The sequence below is a fragment of the Dermacentor albipictus genome, chromosome 3 (assembly GCF_038994185.2).
Source record: "Dermacentor albipictus isolate Rhodes 1998 colony chromosome 3, USDA_Dalb.pri_finalv2, whole genome shotgun sequence".
Taxonomy (NCBI): Eukaryota; Metazoa; Arthropoda; class Arachnida; order Ixodida; family Ixodidae; genus Dermacentor; species Dermacentor albipictus.
Window position 1 is genome coordinate 55,013,343 of NC_091823.1, and position 17,340 is coordinate 55,030,682.

Consider the following 17,340-nt stretch of genomic DNA (forward strand, 5'->3'; position numbering starts at 1 on the left):
ACGGCGTCCCAGTGTAAACATGTCAAGTTCAATTCAAATCAAAGTTTATTCTATTATCTTGGACGCTGAAGGTCGTAGTCAAAGAACCGGTACACCGCCTCGATTAGCAAAGCAACCCACTCGGGACTTCAGACTACCCGAAGCAATCGATCAATTAACGCGATCTGAGAAAGGTACATGTCATAAGATGCAACATTTATCTCTAAATTCGGCTGACAGCCGCAGACAGAGAGACAGACAATGAACTTTTATTGAGGTCCTGAGGGACTAGCCGGCGGAGACCCATTGGGGCCCCCGGCTCCCCGCTGGCTGCTCCCATGTCGGAATCGGGAGGCCAAGCCTCTCCGCTCTTTCACGGGCCCTCTGGAAGGCCATGGACTGGAGGTTGAGTTGCGTACTAGATATGGCCTCGTCCCAGTCCCGTTTGCTGGTGAGGGACGTATCTCGTAACGCAGGACACTGCTAGAGCATATGAGGTAGAATGCTAACCTCCCCACAATCCGGGCACTGTGGGTCAATTTCTGGATAAATCCTGCTTAAGAAACCTCGCGAGGGATATGACCTCGTCTGAAGCATCCTAAGCGTGATCGATTGAGTTTTGCTGACAGCCGCAAATGTTTTTTTTAGTGGTATGCCTCCTGCAGAAGAACAATATTAGGATGCTGATGTGTGCTGTCCAAGGAGTGAAAACGTGTCATTCCGCTGCTAGAGCGGACGGCGGAGCTACTTCCTGCTGTTCACCTTTTATGTTGATTCGAATAGCGTAACCAAATGAAACTGTTTGCCAGCGAGCGGAGCCACTCCTGACGGGTCTCGACACCGTCAGCCAACATTTCGGTTCCCGACAAGAATTAAAACAAAGCAAGCGTAGTACAGAAAAGCATAATAGTTATGCTCGTGACAGTAACCGTTACCGCGTTCTAAGCGGAGACACAGGCGTCAATGGGTTGACAGGAATGAAAAGACAACAAATGTACCCGTGGAAACTATAGAGTTCAACCCATGCATAGGCGAACAAGCGTGTGTAAGATGCCAGTTGGCCGCCTTCTTGACACCTGCTGAAGCAGCGACTGGTTCCCTTGATATAGGTGCACGTAAATACGCTCTCCGGGAAAAAGGGAAAAAGGTGAAATGTACGACGGGAATGAGGCGCACTGAAACCATCTCTTTTATCTATATAAAAAAGTGCGAGAAAACAGTTAAAAAGAAACACCAGATACCACGGTAGAAACTATGGTGGTTAAAGCTGTCAAGGCCTGCATAGAGAAAAGTGAATTGAAATATACAGGACGTAAAGAAGGATAATACATATAGAGCTTCTTACGCAATCGATCGACAAAGGCTTGGCAATCCATTGGGCTGTCCAATTTGTTTACTGCGTAACACGGACAACAATAAAGGGCTGGAGGATTACAAGGTTTACTTACTTTCATCGTCTCCACAATCATCACAACTTGAGGGCTTAAAAGATCTGACGGGGCGTTATAGATCACTGGCCACTATATAAAGAAATGAGGAATAAGGTAGAGACGATTGCAGTAGCTATAAAGACTAAGGAAAAAGTCGTGACTGGCAAAGAAACTACGGTAAAGATTCATTCCTTTTATGTTTGGGGCTTGATGGAAGTACGAGTTTCCGCCCTTTACATGGCACGGTAATTTGGAGCTTTCGAGGATTTCGAACGACGAGACGATAACAATAGTATCAATGTTTGCAAAAGTTTCGAGGAGAATTCTCTGAGGCAGTGGTGTGAGTTTTACAGAGCCCGGTATTGAACAGAGCTGCTAGAAGCATGCTTGATTGAGAGAGGTCTATGTAGCTGCAGTTCTATAGACAGAATTCATATGAAAGCTCCATCGGTAACGGTTAGCGCTGCGGGACTATTTGTAACCATGCAGTATAGTCGAGGATTTTTTATGAGTATAATTCGCATAAAAATCCAGCGTCAGAAACGATCCATCTAGCATGCCCCAAACAACGCAGTAGTTGAAACAGCATAGCTTCTGGTTTCGTTTCGTGCATATAGCTCCATGTCATTGCTCTCGGAGGCCTTGTTGTAGAAACAAGGCCTCCGAGTAGAAAGCCTACTATTTTGTCTCGCTTCTTGCTTCCTTTTTGAGCTGTTTCACTATTTTCCTAAAAGGCTAAGCGCAACGGATTTAGTGTCCGCTTATACATAGAAATGTTGTTCGTTTTTTAGCGAGAAAAACGAGAGAAACGGACTAACTCAATCTCTTATTGGTTATTCCTTAAACTCCCCAATTACGACCCAAAATGAAGCCAAAGAAAGAAGAAGTTAAATCAAATGTTCTCTCAACTGAAGCAAAATTATAAGGAAAAGAGAATTTAAAGTGGACGGAACTACTTGCCGCCTGCGGAAGGCGAACCCACATCTTTGAACTTGCATGGGCAATGGTATACCATCAAAAAGGCTGTCCCCTCTCCCCCCTCCCTGCTCTTTCATTTTCGCTTTAATTTTCTGCTTGTACGTGTATCAACTCTCGACCCTACTTCTTGGATCAACAGCTATATAGATCGTTCTGTTCGTCGTCCGTCTCACGCTATCACAACTTGCATCGTCTCCCCCACCACATTTTTTTCTTCTCCTTTTTGCGCCAGAGTGTTTTCGTTTCCTATTAAGCCAAAATACGTCATCACCTGATATGTCTCAACACAGGAGAGAACAAATGTATCGAGCCGGCGTATACGGAATTACGCAATGAAACAACAAACGCTACCTAGGTATCGTGACTTCAGATTCATGCCTTCCAGCTTCATATGCAGGTTGTCCCACGTAACTTGAGCCAAACATTAAAAATATGTAAATATCACATAGCTGGACAGAACCAAGGTAATGTTGTTTGCCATCACTTGAAGATACTCTGATTCTTTTTTTTTCTTCGTTCCGCCTAATTCGATAGGCGCAATAATTAACTGAGTCATTATTTAAAATGTTATAATTATATGAGAAGTTCCAATAAGAACACTGTTGAGCAAGATGAAAAACTCTCGACACATGTTTTTGTTGCTTGATACGCGCTGCATGAAGGTGCTTTTGCGACCGTGAAAGCAGCCCGCGAATACACGCAAAGCGCCTCGAGCGGCCTGTCGCGCGGCAATTTTGCGTGTTTTTTGCGGGCTTCTTTCACGCTCGGTAGAAAAAAAAAATTTATGTAGCACGTATTGAGCAACAGAAAGTTGTATCGGGAGTTTTTACGTTGCGCTACAACTTTCTCATTGACACTCTTCATCTAATTCGAATATTTGAGAAGTCGATTAAATAATTAAGACTAAACATCTAATTAGGTGGAATGGAAAAAAATAATCAGAGTACCTTCAAGCGACGGCAAACGACATTACCTTGGTTCTGTCCAGCTATGTCATATTTACAAATTTTTAACGTTTGGCTTAAGTTACGTGGGACACCCAGCATATGAGGAGTCCGCAGGACACGGTACCTGAGCAGCATAGGCGCCTGGTGAAAGGAAGGCGTGCACCCGCATTTGGCACAATGAATGGCCTGATTGCTGCCTGTCTTCAGCTTATTGGTGAGCTCTCACAGACGGCCATTAAGGCAACGACCCATTTGTCCGACGCATGAGCCCCACAGCCTGGCGTGGTGATCTCGTACACGACTTCGCCCTTGCAGCGAACGAAGCGCGTGGCATGTTTTCTTTTTTCTGCAAGCCTTGTTCTCGGAGTGGATGGCGTTCACTGGATTGCAGTGGGAACCCGTTTTTTATATTCGCCGAGTAGACTACTTGGAGGCCTGCACGCCCTGCCGCCTTTTCACGCTGCGGGAAAGACTGTGCCCATAGGCGATTCTCCAACGCCACTTAGACTATCCTTTACATCACAAGGCCCCTGCGGTGCCTCCTCTCCCAGCTTAGTGACGTCACCCCACTTAGATGGGATGCGTTATGGGCGATACGAGGATGCAGTGGGGAGAATCGACATCGTCACTCTACCCGGCCCATGCGGCAGGGATTTTTGGGAACAGTAGTGAACAGCTGTGAATGCTGTACTGCGTACTGAGATAGCTCTAGATAAGCTTAGAGGTAAGAGGCCGTCCACCAACGTTCCTATATGGCTTTCCTAACTAGAAGGAGGCAAATGTTGCATTTATGCGCAGTGCCCTCGATGATGAGTTGGGTCTCTTGAAGTCTTGATCACGGGAACTATCCGCAAGACGTCATGCATCACATTTTGAGTGCAGCAGCAAGCATTCTACTGAGCAACCTGTGCAAGATAGGAAATGAGGAATTGCTCGTACCGAAAGGAGAGATTAAGCTCCAGGCTGTTAGTAGCTAGTGTGTACCTGGTTGCAGTAGTCTAACGACCTGGGCCAACGTCTGTTGTATTTTACGGCATCGCGTAATTTTGTGTGCTCAGAGTGTGCGCAAACAAGTAGCTTTTGCCTTTGTGCTCTTCTGTTTGCCCTAAGCACTTCATATGTCAACCTCCACCGTACCTACGATGGCCTGTGCTATACCATGCGCTTCTTGCTTATCTTATATTTGCACCACTTTCGAACATTGACTTTTTTTCAATTACCGTGTACGTGATTTTATGCATGTATATTCTCTGTTCACAGTACACTCAGACAATGTATCGGTGTTTGCCGAAGTGCAGTAAGTATTCTTTAAAAAAAGCACCTTGGTTATTTAGTTCATGTGTGTGCCTTCGGCCAGTTTATTGCATTATTCCTGGAGTTTCTTTTTTTTCTCTGTTGCCACATTTCTTGTGCATTTCTGGCGTGCTGAAATAAATTAATTGCTTGAAAGCTCAGGTTGTAGAGATTCATTCGGGTGCTTCTGTCTTATGAATAGTGTTTCAAAAACGGTTATCGTTCCCGCAGCTCTAAGCCAAATAAATAAAATCGTACTAAGTTGATTGAGCGTACTTTGAAGTACTTCAACTCGTTTCTTCCACTGCGATGTTTTGGGTATCTCTAAATCGCTCGTTAAATACAGCTTTTCATAGCATCAGAATAAATCAATTTTCTTGCGTGCGGTTTGATGGTACACGCCTAGCTGCGCGACGCAATGGCTGTCCTGGAGCGAAATATGTTTTTTATGCGTTGCAGGAGAAAAATAATTGCAGCCGATAGCGCTCTCAGCCTTAGGTGCCCTAGCGTTCAGATGTGGAAAAGATCAAGGCGTGGGCGGACTGACCTCCGACGCCCATCGCACCAGCGTGACGTCACCGCTGCGTGCGGGGACCCTGAATATTGTTTATGTGGCGTTGGATTCTCGCGACCTTCGCCTCGTCCACTTCCGGCCAAAGCTTGTTGCTTTGGACTCGGACCTTAGGTAATATGACTTCCGCAAGTCAGGAGAAGCGCTCTGGGAACCCTGCAGTCATTAGTCGTTGAACTTGCATGGGGACGCCCTAAGCAAGGGACGCATGGGGACGCCCCTTCTTGCTGTTTGATGATGGCAGGAACGACCCAGGGTGTCCCCAAGGCACTTAGTGCTATACCGCTTTATGAGCTCCGAGTGATGTGAAGTGGAAGGAACAGATTCGTTTAGAGTGGGGCATAGGGCCAGCAGGTGTGCGGCAGTCTAGGTGTAGCGTTAGGTCAGGGAAACGTAGTTGACCGTCTTCAGGCGGCTCCCTGATGAGGTAAAGTACAGGGAATCTGAAAGCTTTTCCGAAATTCACGACAAATCTGGGCAATCTCTTCGCTGACTTTATCGGGATTGGCGTGGAACAGAGCAATATAGTCATCAAGAAAACGAAAAATACTGACTTTGCCTAAAGATTCACGGGGCTCCTGTAGGTGCCTGTCGTGGCGCGATAAAAGATGGTCACTTAAGAGCAGGGCGATGCACAAACCAATGCACACTCCTTCTTTCCTGTTCTGTCTGCTCGTTCTTTCCCCGTGTTCCTTGTTCTTTGCTTTCGCGATGGAGCAGTACCAACGAACTCAGGGTGAGAACCGCCTAAAATATTTTCTAATATAGCACATTTAAGGCGCACCTGCTGTTGCGCCAGAGCTTTGTGGCGTCTGAAGGTTTACACACGTTCGTGCGGGTCACACTGTGTCGCTTTCCTTCACTGCTCAATATTTTCTTGCGTTCTGGTCCATTCTCTAGAAATGCACTCTTATTTCATGGGTAACATTGTACACTTCATTGTCATATGCCTGCTATACGTATACTGAACTGCACAAATATATAACATACCAGATTATAGTGCTACACTATAACAACAAACCCATTCGTGGGACTACTTTCCCTGTTCTTAACGGCACTAAGCGGCTGCAGCTTCTGCCGTTACCTAGTTTCGCTCAGAAATCAAATAGTCTTCTTTCTCTTGGGCGATGTGTCTCAGAACGAAGGGGCACACCGAAGGATCAAAAAAGAGACCGAACGCGGAGCGTAGAGGCGGATGAAATACGGCGAGACCAAAGATAATGCGAAGAGCTAGGAAAGCGGAGAAGGAGGGGGGTACAGCGGATGCACGAGGAGAAAGGCGGAAGAGGAGAGTATGACGAATGGGCGAGGAGGAAAGCAGAGTGCCGCACGAGACATCCTCCGCGGCGGCGACCTGAACGGGGTGGCACCATAGTAACATGCGCCATGACCCGGTTGCCGATGAAGTCGTAACTAAGACATGTTGCGAGCGCGTCCACCGACACCATACATAGAAACAAAGCGCCGGAGTTCGTTTCGGACCCACTGCGCATACGCTACTTCGCCTGCGCCACCGCAAGCGAATGCACTCCGCGCGAGCCAGGCGTTTCCGTGTTCAGGCTTTCTTTTTAAACAATGAGCAGCGCAACCATTGGAAGTGCTTCGTCTGCCGCTGCTGCTAAGCGAGCTGTCCGAGCAGAGGCTCAGCGCCGCCACCGAGAGGTTAAAATTATTCTACATTGCAGAATAAAATGACATAATCTTAATCGGCCATGCAGATTAAAATTATTTGCTTCATAATACCGCGAATTCAAAACACCTGGACAGCTGCCCTCAAATTTCGCATTAGGGAGTATCGTAACCGTCGGCGAATTTAATTTTTTTAGCACTACTCTTTTCCCTAACATCGACGAGCATGCCATAATCTTGCAAATAAAAGTTTTTCGTTCTATTTATTTTCATTTTTCTTTTTTTGCTTCGCAGCCCCAAAGGTTCGGGGTGACATTCAACGAACTACAATTTGCTTTCTTGTAGAACCGAGCTGCGACATATGCCGTCCTTCGTGTCGAACACTGAGCTTGAAAAAAATAAAGAACCTGAAACCGCTGAGAACCATCTGCAAGGTTTAAAGCGTAAGTTAGAAACGCACTCGGCCGGCGTTGGTTAAATGAAAGCTCTCTAGAACACGAACAGATAACGATTCGGGAACTTGTTTGAAAGAAGAAAGAAGTGCGACTCGCATTATTGCGTATGGACTGCTGCTCGCAGTGTTTGACATCCTTCGAAAGAAAACCGAAACACCTCCCAAGCCCCCTTTACCATAAGCTGCTCGTCTAATATGGGAGACTCGAAGTGTAGCTTTTCTGGCAGCGTCAGCTTCACTTATTGAGGCACAGCTGCGTCGAGATTCCTGCCTGCAGTCATGGAAAGTTCTAGGTTCATACAAGGAGCAAAATTTCTTTTTGCATTTTTTAGATATTTAGTTCGCTCGTGTGGGCTACAAACACGCCACGAGTGCATATTACTGGTGGCGAATATAATTTTATTTGACGGTGTTCCCTTCCTCCAGTCCTTAAAACTCGCCTGACATCTAAAGCCCTTGCAAGCAAGAAAACTGAGCAATCGCAACCAAATGTGACGGGTGAACTTGGGTGGCAGTAAGTATTCCGTCTATCGTGAAACAATTCAAAAACAGGCGCTGATGGGAGAACGAATAGTTGTAGGCAAACAATTCTTTCCATACACAGATAAATTGAAAAGCACGAAAAATAAGAGGAGCGCACAGGAACATGCAGTACACAAAGGTGGTGATTTGGACAATTGGGTATCCGATGATGTTTCCTTGTAGAAAACAAGATAAATATGAAGAAACAGGTGACCATGGGGGCGTTTAACTTCAAGCTGTTTCTTAAGTGACACCTTTAAATTGCTTTTACAAGAAGTGAACAAAACAACATCAAACAACAGCTTATTCTGTAGACGCCGGCAAAACAAGAAACGTCGATTCTTTTCGTGATCGATCTATAGACAGCTAGATCTCGCCCATCTCTCCAACAGATGTGCTGTTATAGAACGTTACCATAATCAGCTGAAGCGCAATATAACAGAAGGTGAAGCAATTGCAAGATTTGGAGAGATGTTTGCAAGCTCACCATCTATAGCTTCAACATGCAAAAATTAACCTTTCTTGGTCTGCCGGCAAGTGTTAGAAAGAGCTGTGTGCTTGTTTTTTCTTCTTCGTTTTGTACAAAAGCAATTAACAGACGTAAATTAACAGGCAGTTTGAAGTTAAGCGCTCCCATGTCTGCTGTTTCTTCTTGTTTGTCTTGTTTCCTCCACTCATCCTGAGTTGCGCTCATTCAAGAGAACATTCAGTAGATTACGTGCATAAAAGGGCATGCAATAAGGCAAACATAAATTCAGTGGAAATTTAGCGGCAAATGCGAGAGAAACGCCTCAGCATTACGACGCACCTTGTTTGAGGGTCCGGATGCATGACTAAAACCGCGTTCACAACATTGCAAAGCTTTGTTCAGGAGCTCAGTCGACACACGCCCTGCCTCTTCGAGGAGTGAAATGTGCAACGAACGGTAGTCTGAAGCGGACCACCATCAGTTGCACCGTTATATATATATATATATATATATATATAGATATATATATATATATGACGGCAGAGAACGTTAGCTTGGTTCCGTCCAACTACGTGGCATTCACATATATTCACTATTTGGCTAAAGTTACGTGGGACATCCTGAATACATACATACATACATACATACATACATACATACATACATACATACATACATACATACATACATACATACATACATACATACATACATACATACATACATACATACATACATACATACATACATACATACATACATACATACATACATACATACATACATACATACATACATACACACACACACACATACATACATACATACATACATACATACATACATACATACATACATACATACATACATACATAGATACATACATACATACACATAACGATATATTCTTCCAAGCCCTCCCATCCCCTCTCTACCTCTACCATGTGACCAGCTGCCCTGATTTCAGACCATACACGTTTTTCTAATTCGGCTCTCCTAATTCTAATACATTATTGCATAGGTACAAGTGGCTTGACAGCAGCATTCTTCTGTACGGCAACGGAAATAATTGTACTATCTGGAACCAGAAAGAGGTTTGCGCTTCTCTATGAGTAAATTTATTGTACGTCTTTGGCAAGGGACAAACTAACCGCGTACCTTCCTGACGTATACGGTGGGAATGTTGTCACGTAGGCAATGAGATGTTGTACAGCTTCGCAGAAGCTAATGTATTCCTGATACTCTTCTTGCAATCAATTGCGCATTCCCTTTATTCGTTTTCAAAAGGAACTATGAAGTCGTTTCGCATAACATCCATCTTGGAAATGAAGCACGTACGCCCCATGCGAAATTCTCTGCATATGGCTTAATGATATTCTCACTGTCAGTTCTTGTGGAAATATGCACCAATTGCATCGTGACCGGAAGAACACCGGAAGACAAGAAGCATCCTTGAAGTTTGTTTTGAACACTATGGAGATGATTTGGAAATCAAAGATACAGCATTGACATGCCGACCCCCCGACCCCCCTCTCCCATTTTGTTACATTAGCTTTATGTTATACCAAAGAAAAAAGAACTGTTTTTATTACAGGAAGCACGAAGAAGTGGTTACTTTGTCCATGTACGTGATGATGTTTGAGCATTAAATCGTGGTAAAAAAAAATTATTTCGCCCGTTCGTAACATACCGGTTGGTAATAAGATTTCAAGAAACGATTATGCCCTTCAGTTCTTTTCCATTTTCAGGAAGATATAACGCATACAGTATGAATGTAAAGAAAAACCGGCTTGCTTGGCAGCAGATTGGTTCCATTTGCCATGTTACAAACATGCACGCAACGGATTTCGTTTCAGATACATCAGTTCCTGACGCCGGCTGGTTTAGAATGTCGGAGCCACCGCTGTCTGCAAAGACATAGCGCAGTGCGCAGCCACACAGGTACCGGCGCGTAGCATCCTGACATGGGAGGCTCCAGCTGCGGCCAGCGTGGACTGGGTGGTGTGCCACTCCCGGGAACGGTGGCGAGCTGGACCAACGGATCGACCGAGGCCGTGGTGTTCCCGGACGCCGTGGACTGGGACGCGTCCTTGGTGCGGCGCGTCGTCCCTCTGTCGGTCATCATGTTCTTCACGATAGCGGGAAACGCGGCTATCGTGGCCGTGCTGGCTCGACCACGCGCAGCCAAGCGGGCGTCACGCGTCAACCTCTTCATTCTACACCTGGCTATCGGAGACCTGGCCGTCGGCCTCTTCACGCAGTCGTCCGAAATGCTCTTCGAGGTAAGCGAGCTGTACTTACGAAACTCTAGCTGCGAATAACTATTCCCGGGAGCACCCTTAGCCGTGCTTGATACGAGAAACGTTAATCATGCATCACCTGGACAAAGGCGCCTTCGCTGTGGCATTGTTCTTGCCAAGCAGCATATCCTCGCACCGAGTGTTGAAAGTGAAGCGACGCCATCAATCATAATGTCCTGTCACTGCTGAAAACTAAGTGTTGCGGGTAAGCAAACTATTCTTTAACTGAGATTAGGTACTGAAATAGAAAGTATAATAATAAACGGCTAAAATGCGCATGCGGTTTCCTTTGCCCAGGCACTGATCTTATTTGGAAGTGGATGCAGGTTAAAATAAAGTGCTAGAAAACTTGTTCAGAAATGTAATACATAAGTACTACAAGTACAATACCTTCTCATGTATCCCACGAACGTATGAGTATATATGATAGGCGCCTATCTCACTTACATGTGTTGGCTTCGGAACGAGCCTTACGCCGACTGGCCTTACTTGGTGAAAAAACGAATACCAAGCACGATGTCACGTTCTTTAATGCCAAAATATAAAGGCACAGGCAGTAGTAACCTTTGAACGCCCGTGAAGTAAGCAACTGGGCCATGCTCGTGCTGGAAGACATGGTACGCCTGTTCGTGTTACGCTAAAAACGTCTTCGCGGTCTTTCTCGCATGCAATAAACTGGCAAAAATAGTTTTTATTCTTTCCTTTCTTTTTTCTTGGCTCGCACGCGCGAGCCGTACTGTTGAGAACACTGCTGGCTCAAGCAACCGACTGCAGGTGGATCGAGCGCGCGTGTTTATCTGTGACTCGCAGATCTCAGGAGGCTGGGTGCTGGGAGGCCCCGCTTGCAAGGCGGTCGTGTACGTACAGATGGTGACCCTGGCCTCGACCACGTTCATCCTGGCCTCGATGAGCTATGACCGGTACGCGGCCATCTGCAGACCTCTCGAGTCACGCTCGGGTCTGCGCCGCGCCAAGGCCATGGTGGCTGTCTCTTGGGCAATGGCCTTTCTGCTTGCCCTGCCGCAGCTGTTCATTTTCGTACAGGTGTGTCTGCGCTCGCTTTGGCAGCATAATATGTTGCGCATAAAGTAAGTCAGTTATATGCGGCTTTCCATGGCTTAACTGCTGACTCGTATACTACGTGGGAATTTCTCGGAGAAGTAGTATACTGAGATGCGCTTTTCCATATATACCTAAGGATAAAACCAGATTTTGCTTTATTCTGCAGTGATTCCGAAAGAAATGCGCAGATGCGCTAAGCAATGAAATGGGGGAACCAACAGTAATTATTGAGATAAAGAAACGCGCGCCATGCTTCGCCAAGAACTTTGAAGCGCACACTTGCGCTTTCTACGAGTATCCATGAGCATCGCAATGAGAAAGAAGTGCCATTTACAGCAGAATGCAATCAAAGTAGTGTGGCAGCTCTAGAAGTTGTGTACTATCACAGCCTCGTACGTTTTCCTTGCGCCTGCTGGATCACCAAAAAACTACTGTCGTCTATAGAGGTACCACGTGCGTAGGGTCAGAGACATGATGTTTAGGGCAGAGTAACGACAGTCCTTGCCATTGCCCCATCACGCGCCATTGGTAGCAGATGGCAAAAGCTCACTGTGCTCTAGGCACAATTTCGTGTGTAGCAATACAGACATCCGCGTGTGTACCAAGAGCCGACGTAGCTCATGAACTCGTTTTGAAAGGGAGCTATATGCGAAAAAATTCGTACTTCACTCTTCGCTACCACTCTTATTGATGCTCATGCATTTTTCTATCATTGGCGAACACCAAAAGCGTCAGAGTTTCGCTCCAGACAACCCTATGCAAGTGGCGACACCACCATTGTTGCAAAGACGGCCGCTTCCCATTGGCTCACCGATGAACGGACAGGCACAGGGAGAGAGAGAGAGAGAGAGAGAGAGAGAGAGAGAGAGAGAGAGGAAAGGGGAAAGGCAGGGAGGTTAACCAGAGAAAAAAATCCGGTTGGCTACCCTACGCTGGGGAGAGAGGGGAGGGGGAGGTAAAGTGGAAACAGATATACAGGAGGCTATGATAATATACTACACAGATTGAAACAAGGGGAAACCTAATTCAGGTTACGTCCACGTACGGCGCAGGTGCAGACGGGCGTCACGACGTCCGGCCGTGCGCATTTCGAGTGCCTCAGCGTCGGCTACACCCGCCATTGGCAGAGACAACTCTATTTCTCCTGGCTCACCCTGTACATACTGGTGGCTCCGGGCATTCTCATCTCGGCCTGCTACCTGCGCCTCTTGCGTGCCGTGTGGGCGGCATCAGGCTCGGACGGCTCCAGCTGCCTCGTGACCACGAGCACGTCGTCCCAGAGGAGCAAGGGAAGTGACAAGGCCAACGGGAAGTCGTCTCCTCCGAGGCTTCGTCGATGCGCTCAAGGACATCCGCTTCTGCCTAGAGCACGGGCGAAGACGCTTAAGCTCACGGTACGACGCAGTTGCTTCAAGATTTAGTTACTTCCAAACAACAATACTGAGAGTTTCGCTGTATTTTAAATATCGTATTCGCCTTCAGTGATACACATTTAAAGCAGTTTCTTGCAGCCGCCGATCTACCTCTGAATGTAGCTTGTAAAGCAAGCGAACTTTGGCCATTCACTTGACTTCAACAAAAATCTTTCAGATTTCTTTAAGCCACATTTAATCTTTGAGCCACCTTGCACTAGGTAGAGAGACAGGTGCTTTGAAGCCAACATGGCGCTATAAAAGCTGACACCTTTTACTCATAGGAAGAATCAAAGGAACAAACAAAAAGAGAACACTAGCCTTGCTCACTTTTTTTTTACCAAGAGTAGATAAAAAAAAACGTTCTTTTTTCCTAAATGTTTTGTTCCCCAGGGCGCATGCCATTTTCAACATCAATGTATTCTATTTAGGCATCAGAATGGTTGCCTAGGAGGCAGAAATAAAGATAATTAATGCCTGACAGAGTGTCAGTCCCCTTCCCCCACTACGGCGAAAGGGGCTGGGAAGCAGTGGCTTTCATAAGCACAGGTATCTTGCGTTGTATATGTTACGTTAGATTTAGCTTATTGTATACCACAGTCATTCGGCACCCACATGCAGACTTTTACGGCTTCGTTACGCAACTCGCTAGGTGTCTACTCACTATTATAAATAAATTATCTTCTTAACTACAAAACGTCACGCTTCTCAGGGGTATTATTGAGCAGCTATTCGACAAATAAAAAGGCACAATCAAGCATTCCCGCTCGAAATTTTCAATACTCGATGGCAATGCATAAACGGTGGATGAGAGGTCTTGAGGTAAATGTTGCCCTTGAGGTTGTGCAGTCTAACAAATATCTGTGATGAAAAATTCTCGTGCGAGGAAGTAACATCGAAAGTGAAGTTCGTTCGGCAAACTGCTGTATTTTGAAATTCTGAGACAAACTTAAGCGCAATAAAAGACGACAGATGCGCAGATTTGAGACATGAAGAAAAAGCGAAGAAAAAGTTTTAGAGGTAATTATTCCAATCCACCAAGCAACATCATCTGCAGTCCGTAAAGGTTTTCATATGTCAAAAGATTGCACAAGGGACGCAGCATGAATAAAACAAGACGCGTTCACTCACGCTAAAGCATGTCGCACTTCCTTTCCATATCTGACGAGCTCCTGGGTTGTCTGCCCTGCATTTGTGATGTAGTACAGCCCTCAGAAAACTTCTTTCTGATGGCTCTGTAGCTCCTGGACGGGTTTTGTCAGAGGAGCAGCTAGTATGATAAGGAATTCTTGCTGTCTTTATAACTTCTAAGCATGCACTATTGTTCGGGTGGCGTCTCATAATTCATAGCGTCGCGTAGCTCAATCTTATCGGTTTGCCTACGGTACCGGCAGGAAGCCCTATATTATGAGCTAGGCAGCCCTGCTTTAAGGCGGTGCTTTATCGCCTTCAAGGCACGGCCAGTAACCGGTGCGGTGGTCACCACTGTTTGGCCGGCTCATTCAGTAATGAAGGGGCAGAATTCGAAACAGCGGCGCATATGCTAAACGGCTCGACAAAGAGGCTGTAGAAGCTATAGCACCGATAAGAACCTTGCGTTAAAGCATTGCTTAGTGACAGCAGCGCCAGAAAATTCGTCCTAGTGAGCGGTGAAAGGAACACAATGCCCATTCACCATGATACGGGCAATCGCTCATCAGGAGGCAAGAGCGTCCGATATCTAAATAAATCGAAAAGCCCATTCTCCGCATGAGCGGGGAGATCTTTCAATCGAAATCGCGAAGCGCGAAGGTTCAAAAGCTTCAGCTCGGAAAAACTCAGTAAGCTCAGTGCTTGCCTTTAATAATGAGCGGTCAAACATAAGTCGTTGCCGTTTTAAATGCCATTTGATTTCCTTCGCATTCCTAGCGGCTGGTGTGAGTGGCGCTGCATTGATAAATCAGCACGGTGTAACGCCCGGCGGCGGGTGCAAATGTTATTTCACATCATAAACGAATGAAAGTGTTACCTAGAACGAAAAGTGATAGGTATACGTAAGATCTGCAGCGAACTCTATAAGGCCTCCATCACAACTTGATGTTTTGTACTCGAAATGAAAGCATGCCCCAAGTACAGCATTTTCCCATCACACTGATTTTCCTATTTGGCGATGTAAAATTTCAGGGAAGCAGTGGTATTTATAAGCACAAATATCTTGCGCTGTATTTGTTATGTTAGATTTAGCTTATTGTATGTGACAGTCACTCGGCACACTCTTAATGTAAAAGAAACAACAGGTACCATGTAGCAGGAGAGCGTCCAAAGAGTACAGTGTTCACGTGTGTGCCGGAGTATGCAAGTATATCTTGGTGGCCGCAATAAACGGTCATTTGCTAGTCAGCGCTAAGTCCTGAGTTCTTTAGTTGTCTCCAGCTTGCGCTGTTTCTTCACGGTAAGAAAAATACGGCAGGGACACTTAAGACTGCCCACGTGTGGGAAAGCGAAAGCATTGCAGTCGCTTTCGTGAAATGTTTTCACTTACGTATTCATCTGCATGTCGTCGCACACATTGTAAACTTGCATGGCGTTTCTTTTGAGACATGATGGCAGTGGTACGCTTCATTTCATACACTCATCATTTAGCGTCGAAAGCGGCGCCTACTATGTGGATACGAGGAACAAAGCGCAGTGCCATTTCGCATTGAAGGATCGTTAGCGCGTAATAGAAAACGAAGACGACGGTGACCAGCGCACCTTCAAAAGTGGTGCGTGAGGTTCTGCATATATATGGAAGAGACGATGCCGGGTTATGTAAGGCACTGAGAAATTTGACGTCAATCCCAGTATTTCTTACGTGTTTTTAGCCTTTGCGGCGTCAGCCATGTTCGGTACTACGTTTTGGTCACGCCGCTGCCGGATTTACACGAAATGGGGCATATAATACTTTCGCACTAAAACATGGCTGCTTGTGTGTACCGCTTGCCATAGCGTTTATCCTTGGAGTAGTCTATAGTTCTGACTAGACGCTTCATGAGCAGGTAAGCTCGCTACATTCACAAGATTCTGTAATTATGCTGCGTTATTTACGCCAACATCCTTCTCTTTCCAAATCGCAGGTTTGCATCATAACAAGCTTCATGCTCTGCTGGATACCGTACTTCACTGTGCATAACGTACGCATTCACAGCCACTACTGCATCAAGGTGCCGCGGGCCGCCATCGTCTTCGCCGAGACGGTGGCCCTGCTCAACAGTGCCGTGAACCCGGTGTTCTACGGGCTCTTCAACGTGCACATACGCCGCGGCATCTGCGACATCCTGCCGTGCATCCGCGGACACCGTCGTGGTCGGCGGTGCAGCGCTCGCGATTCGACGACGCGCCAGCGCACCGGCGTGCTCACCACGACGTCCTACGCACCGGATGCCGGCTCGGTGAACAGCCCCGCATTAAGCAGCAGGGGACGATCGCTCTGCCACCAAAGCGGGCGCGCTTGTAGCGACGTCACGACGATACCCCTGGTTGCTATCAATGGGAGCGCTGTGATGGCATCTGTTGTGTAATCGCGTTCACGCATGGCCTTTGGAGGTGAATGCCTGGTGGTTACGCAGGAAGAGCAGGGTTTCAAAGCTTCCAATGGGCGTTTTGCTAGCGCGTTTCTCCATTCACCCCCATCGTCAATAGACTGAAAGAGCCGAAGGTATATAATATTTGCAGATGAGAAAGCTCAGTCGGGGAATCCTGAAGTACAGTAACGGTGATTCCCTGATTCGACAGTTGCGCTCAAGCGGAACATTCTGGCTTCCCGTGATATTTCATGATTGCCCTTGTATGCTCCTGATTTCACTCGTCTGGTGTAAACATCTATGAGTGTTCTGACGGTGCCCCCGCCAGGTGACTGCTGAACATGTTTGTGTCTTTCAACCCAGCTGATATGCTAATGACTGAAATGGCGCAACTATACGTCATCGATGTTCAGTGAGGTGAGCACGCGTCGCGATGTTGTCGCTATGGCACCGTTAATGCCTGTGATCAACTGGAACAACGTGTAAAAATAAAGAGTGACGAAGTTTTCAAGCCTGTGCGTTGTGTCCATATGCTGCTTCTGTTTTGCTTGTTTGTCTTTTCTCTGCGGATATCACTTACACTTACACTAACAAAAAAAAAAAGAAGATCTTCACACCATCTCATGGGGCCCTGTGCCATTACGACGTGCAGAAAGCAAGCGTCCCGAACGCTTAGAGCTTGTAAACCTTCCTTTGAACACTGACATAGTGTTTAGATGTCATTTTAGATTGCCTACCAATGTGGAAGACCT

The 17,340-nt window shown here is 46.3% G+C and overlaps 1 protein-coding gene and 1 long non-coding RNA gene across 4 annotated transcripts in view; one reads left to right on the forward strand and one right to left on the reverse strand.

The window, feature by feature from the left end:
• Nucleotides 1-17,099, forward strand: part of LOC135899126 (oxytocin receptor-like) — a 62,409-nt gene extending 45,310 nt beyond the window's left edge. The window contains exons 2-5 of one of the 2 annotated variants that reach the window (XM_070535491.1): nucleotides 10,129-10,554; nucleotides 11,347-11,616; nucleotides 12,687-13,028; nucleotides 16,142-17,099. In XM_070535491.1, coding sequence (XP_070391592.1) covers nucleotides 10,237-10,554; nucleotides 11,347-11,616; nucleotides 12,687-13,028; nucleotides 16,142-16,585 — 1,374 coding nt within the window. In that variant the 5' untranslated portion in view covers nucleotides 10,129-10,236 and the 3' untranslated portion in view covers nucleotides 16,586-17,099. The remainder of the gene's footprint in view (nucleotides 1-10,128; nucleotides 10,555-11,346; nucleotides 11,617-12,686; nucleotides 13,029-16,141) is intronic. The other variant, XM_070535492.1, reaches the window with a different exon arrangement.
• LOC135899127 (uncharacterized) overlaps nucleotides 1-17,340 on the reverse strand; it is a 334,018-nt gene that overhangs the window by 301,303 nt on the left and 15,375 nt on the right. For both annotated transcript variants that reach the window (XR_011512738.1, XR_011512739.1), the window contains exon 2: nucleotides 12,788-12,996. This is a non-coding gene — a long non-coding RNA (uncharacterized lncRNA). The remainder of the gene's footprint in view (nucleotides 1-12,787; nucleotides 12,997-17,340) is intronic.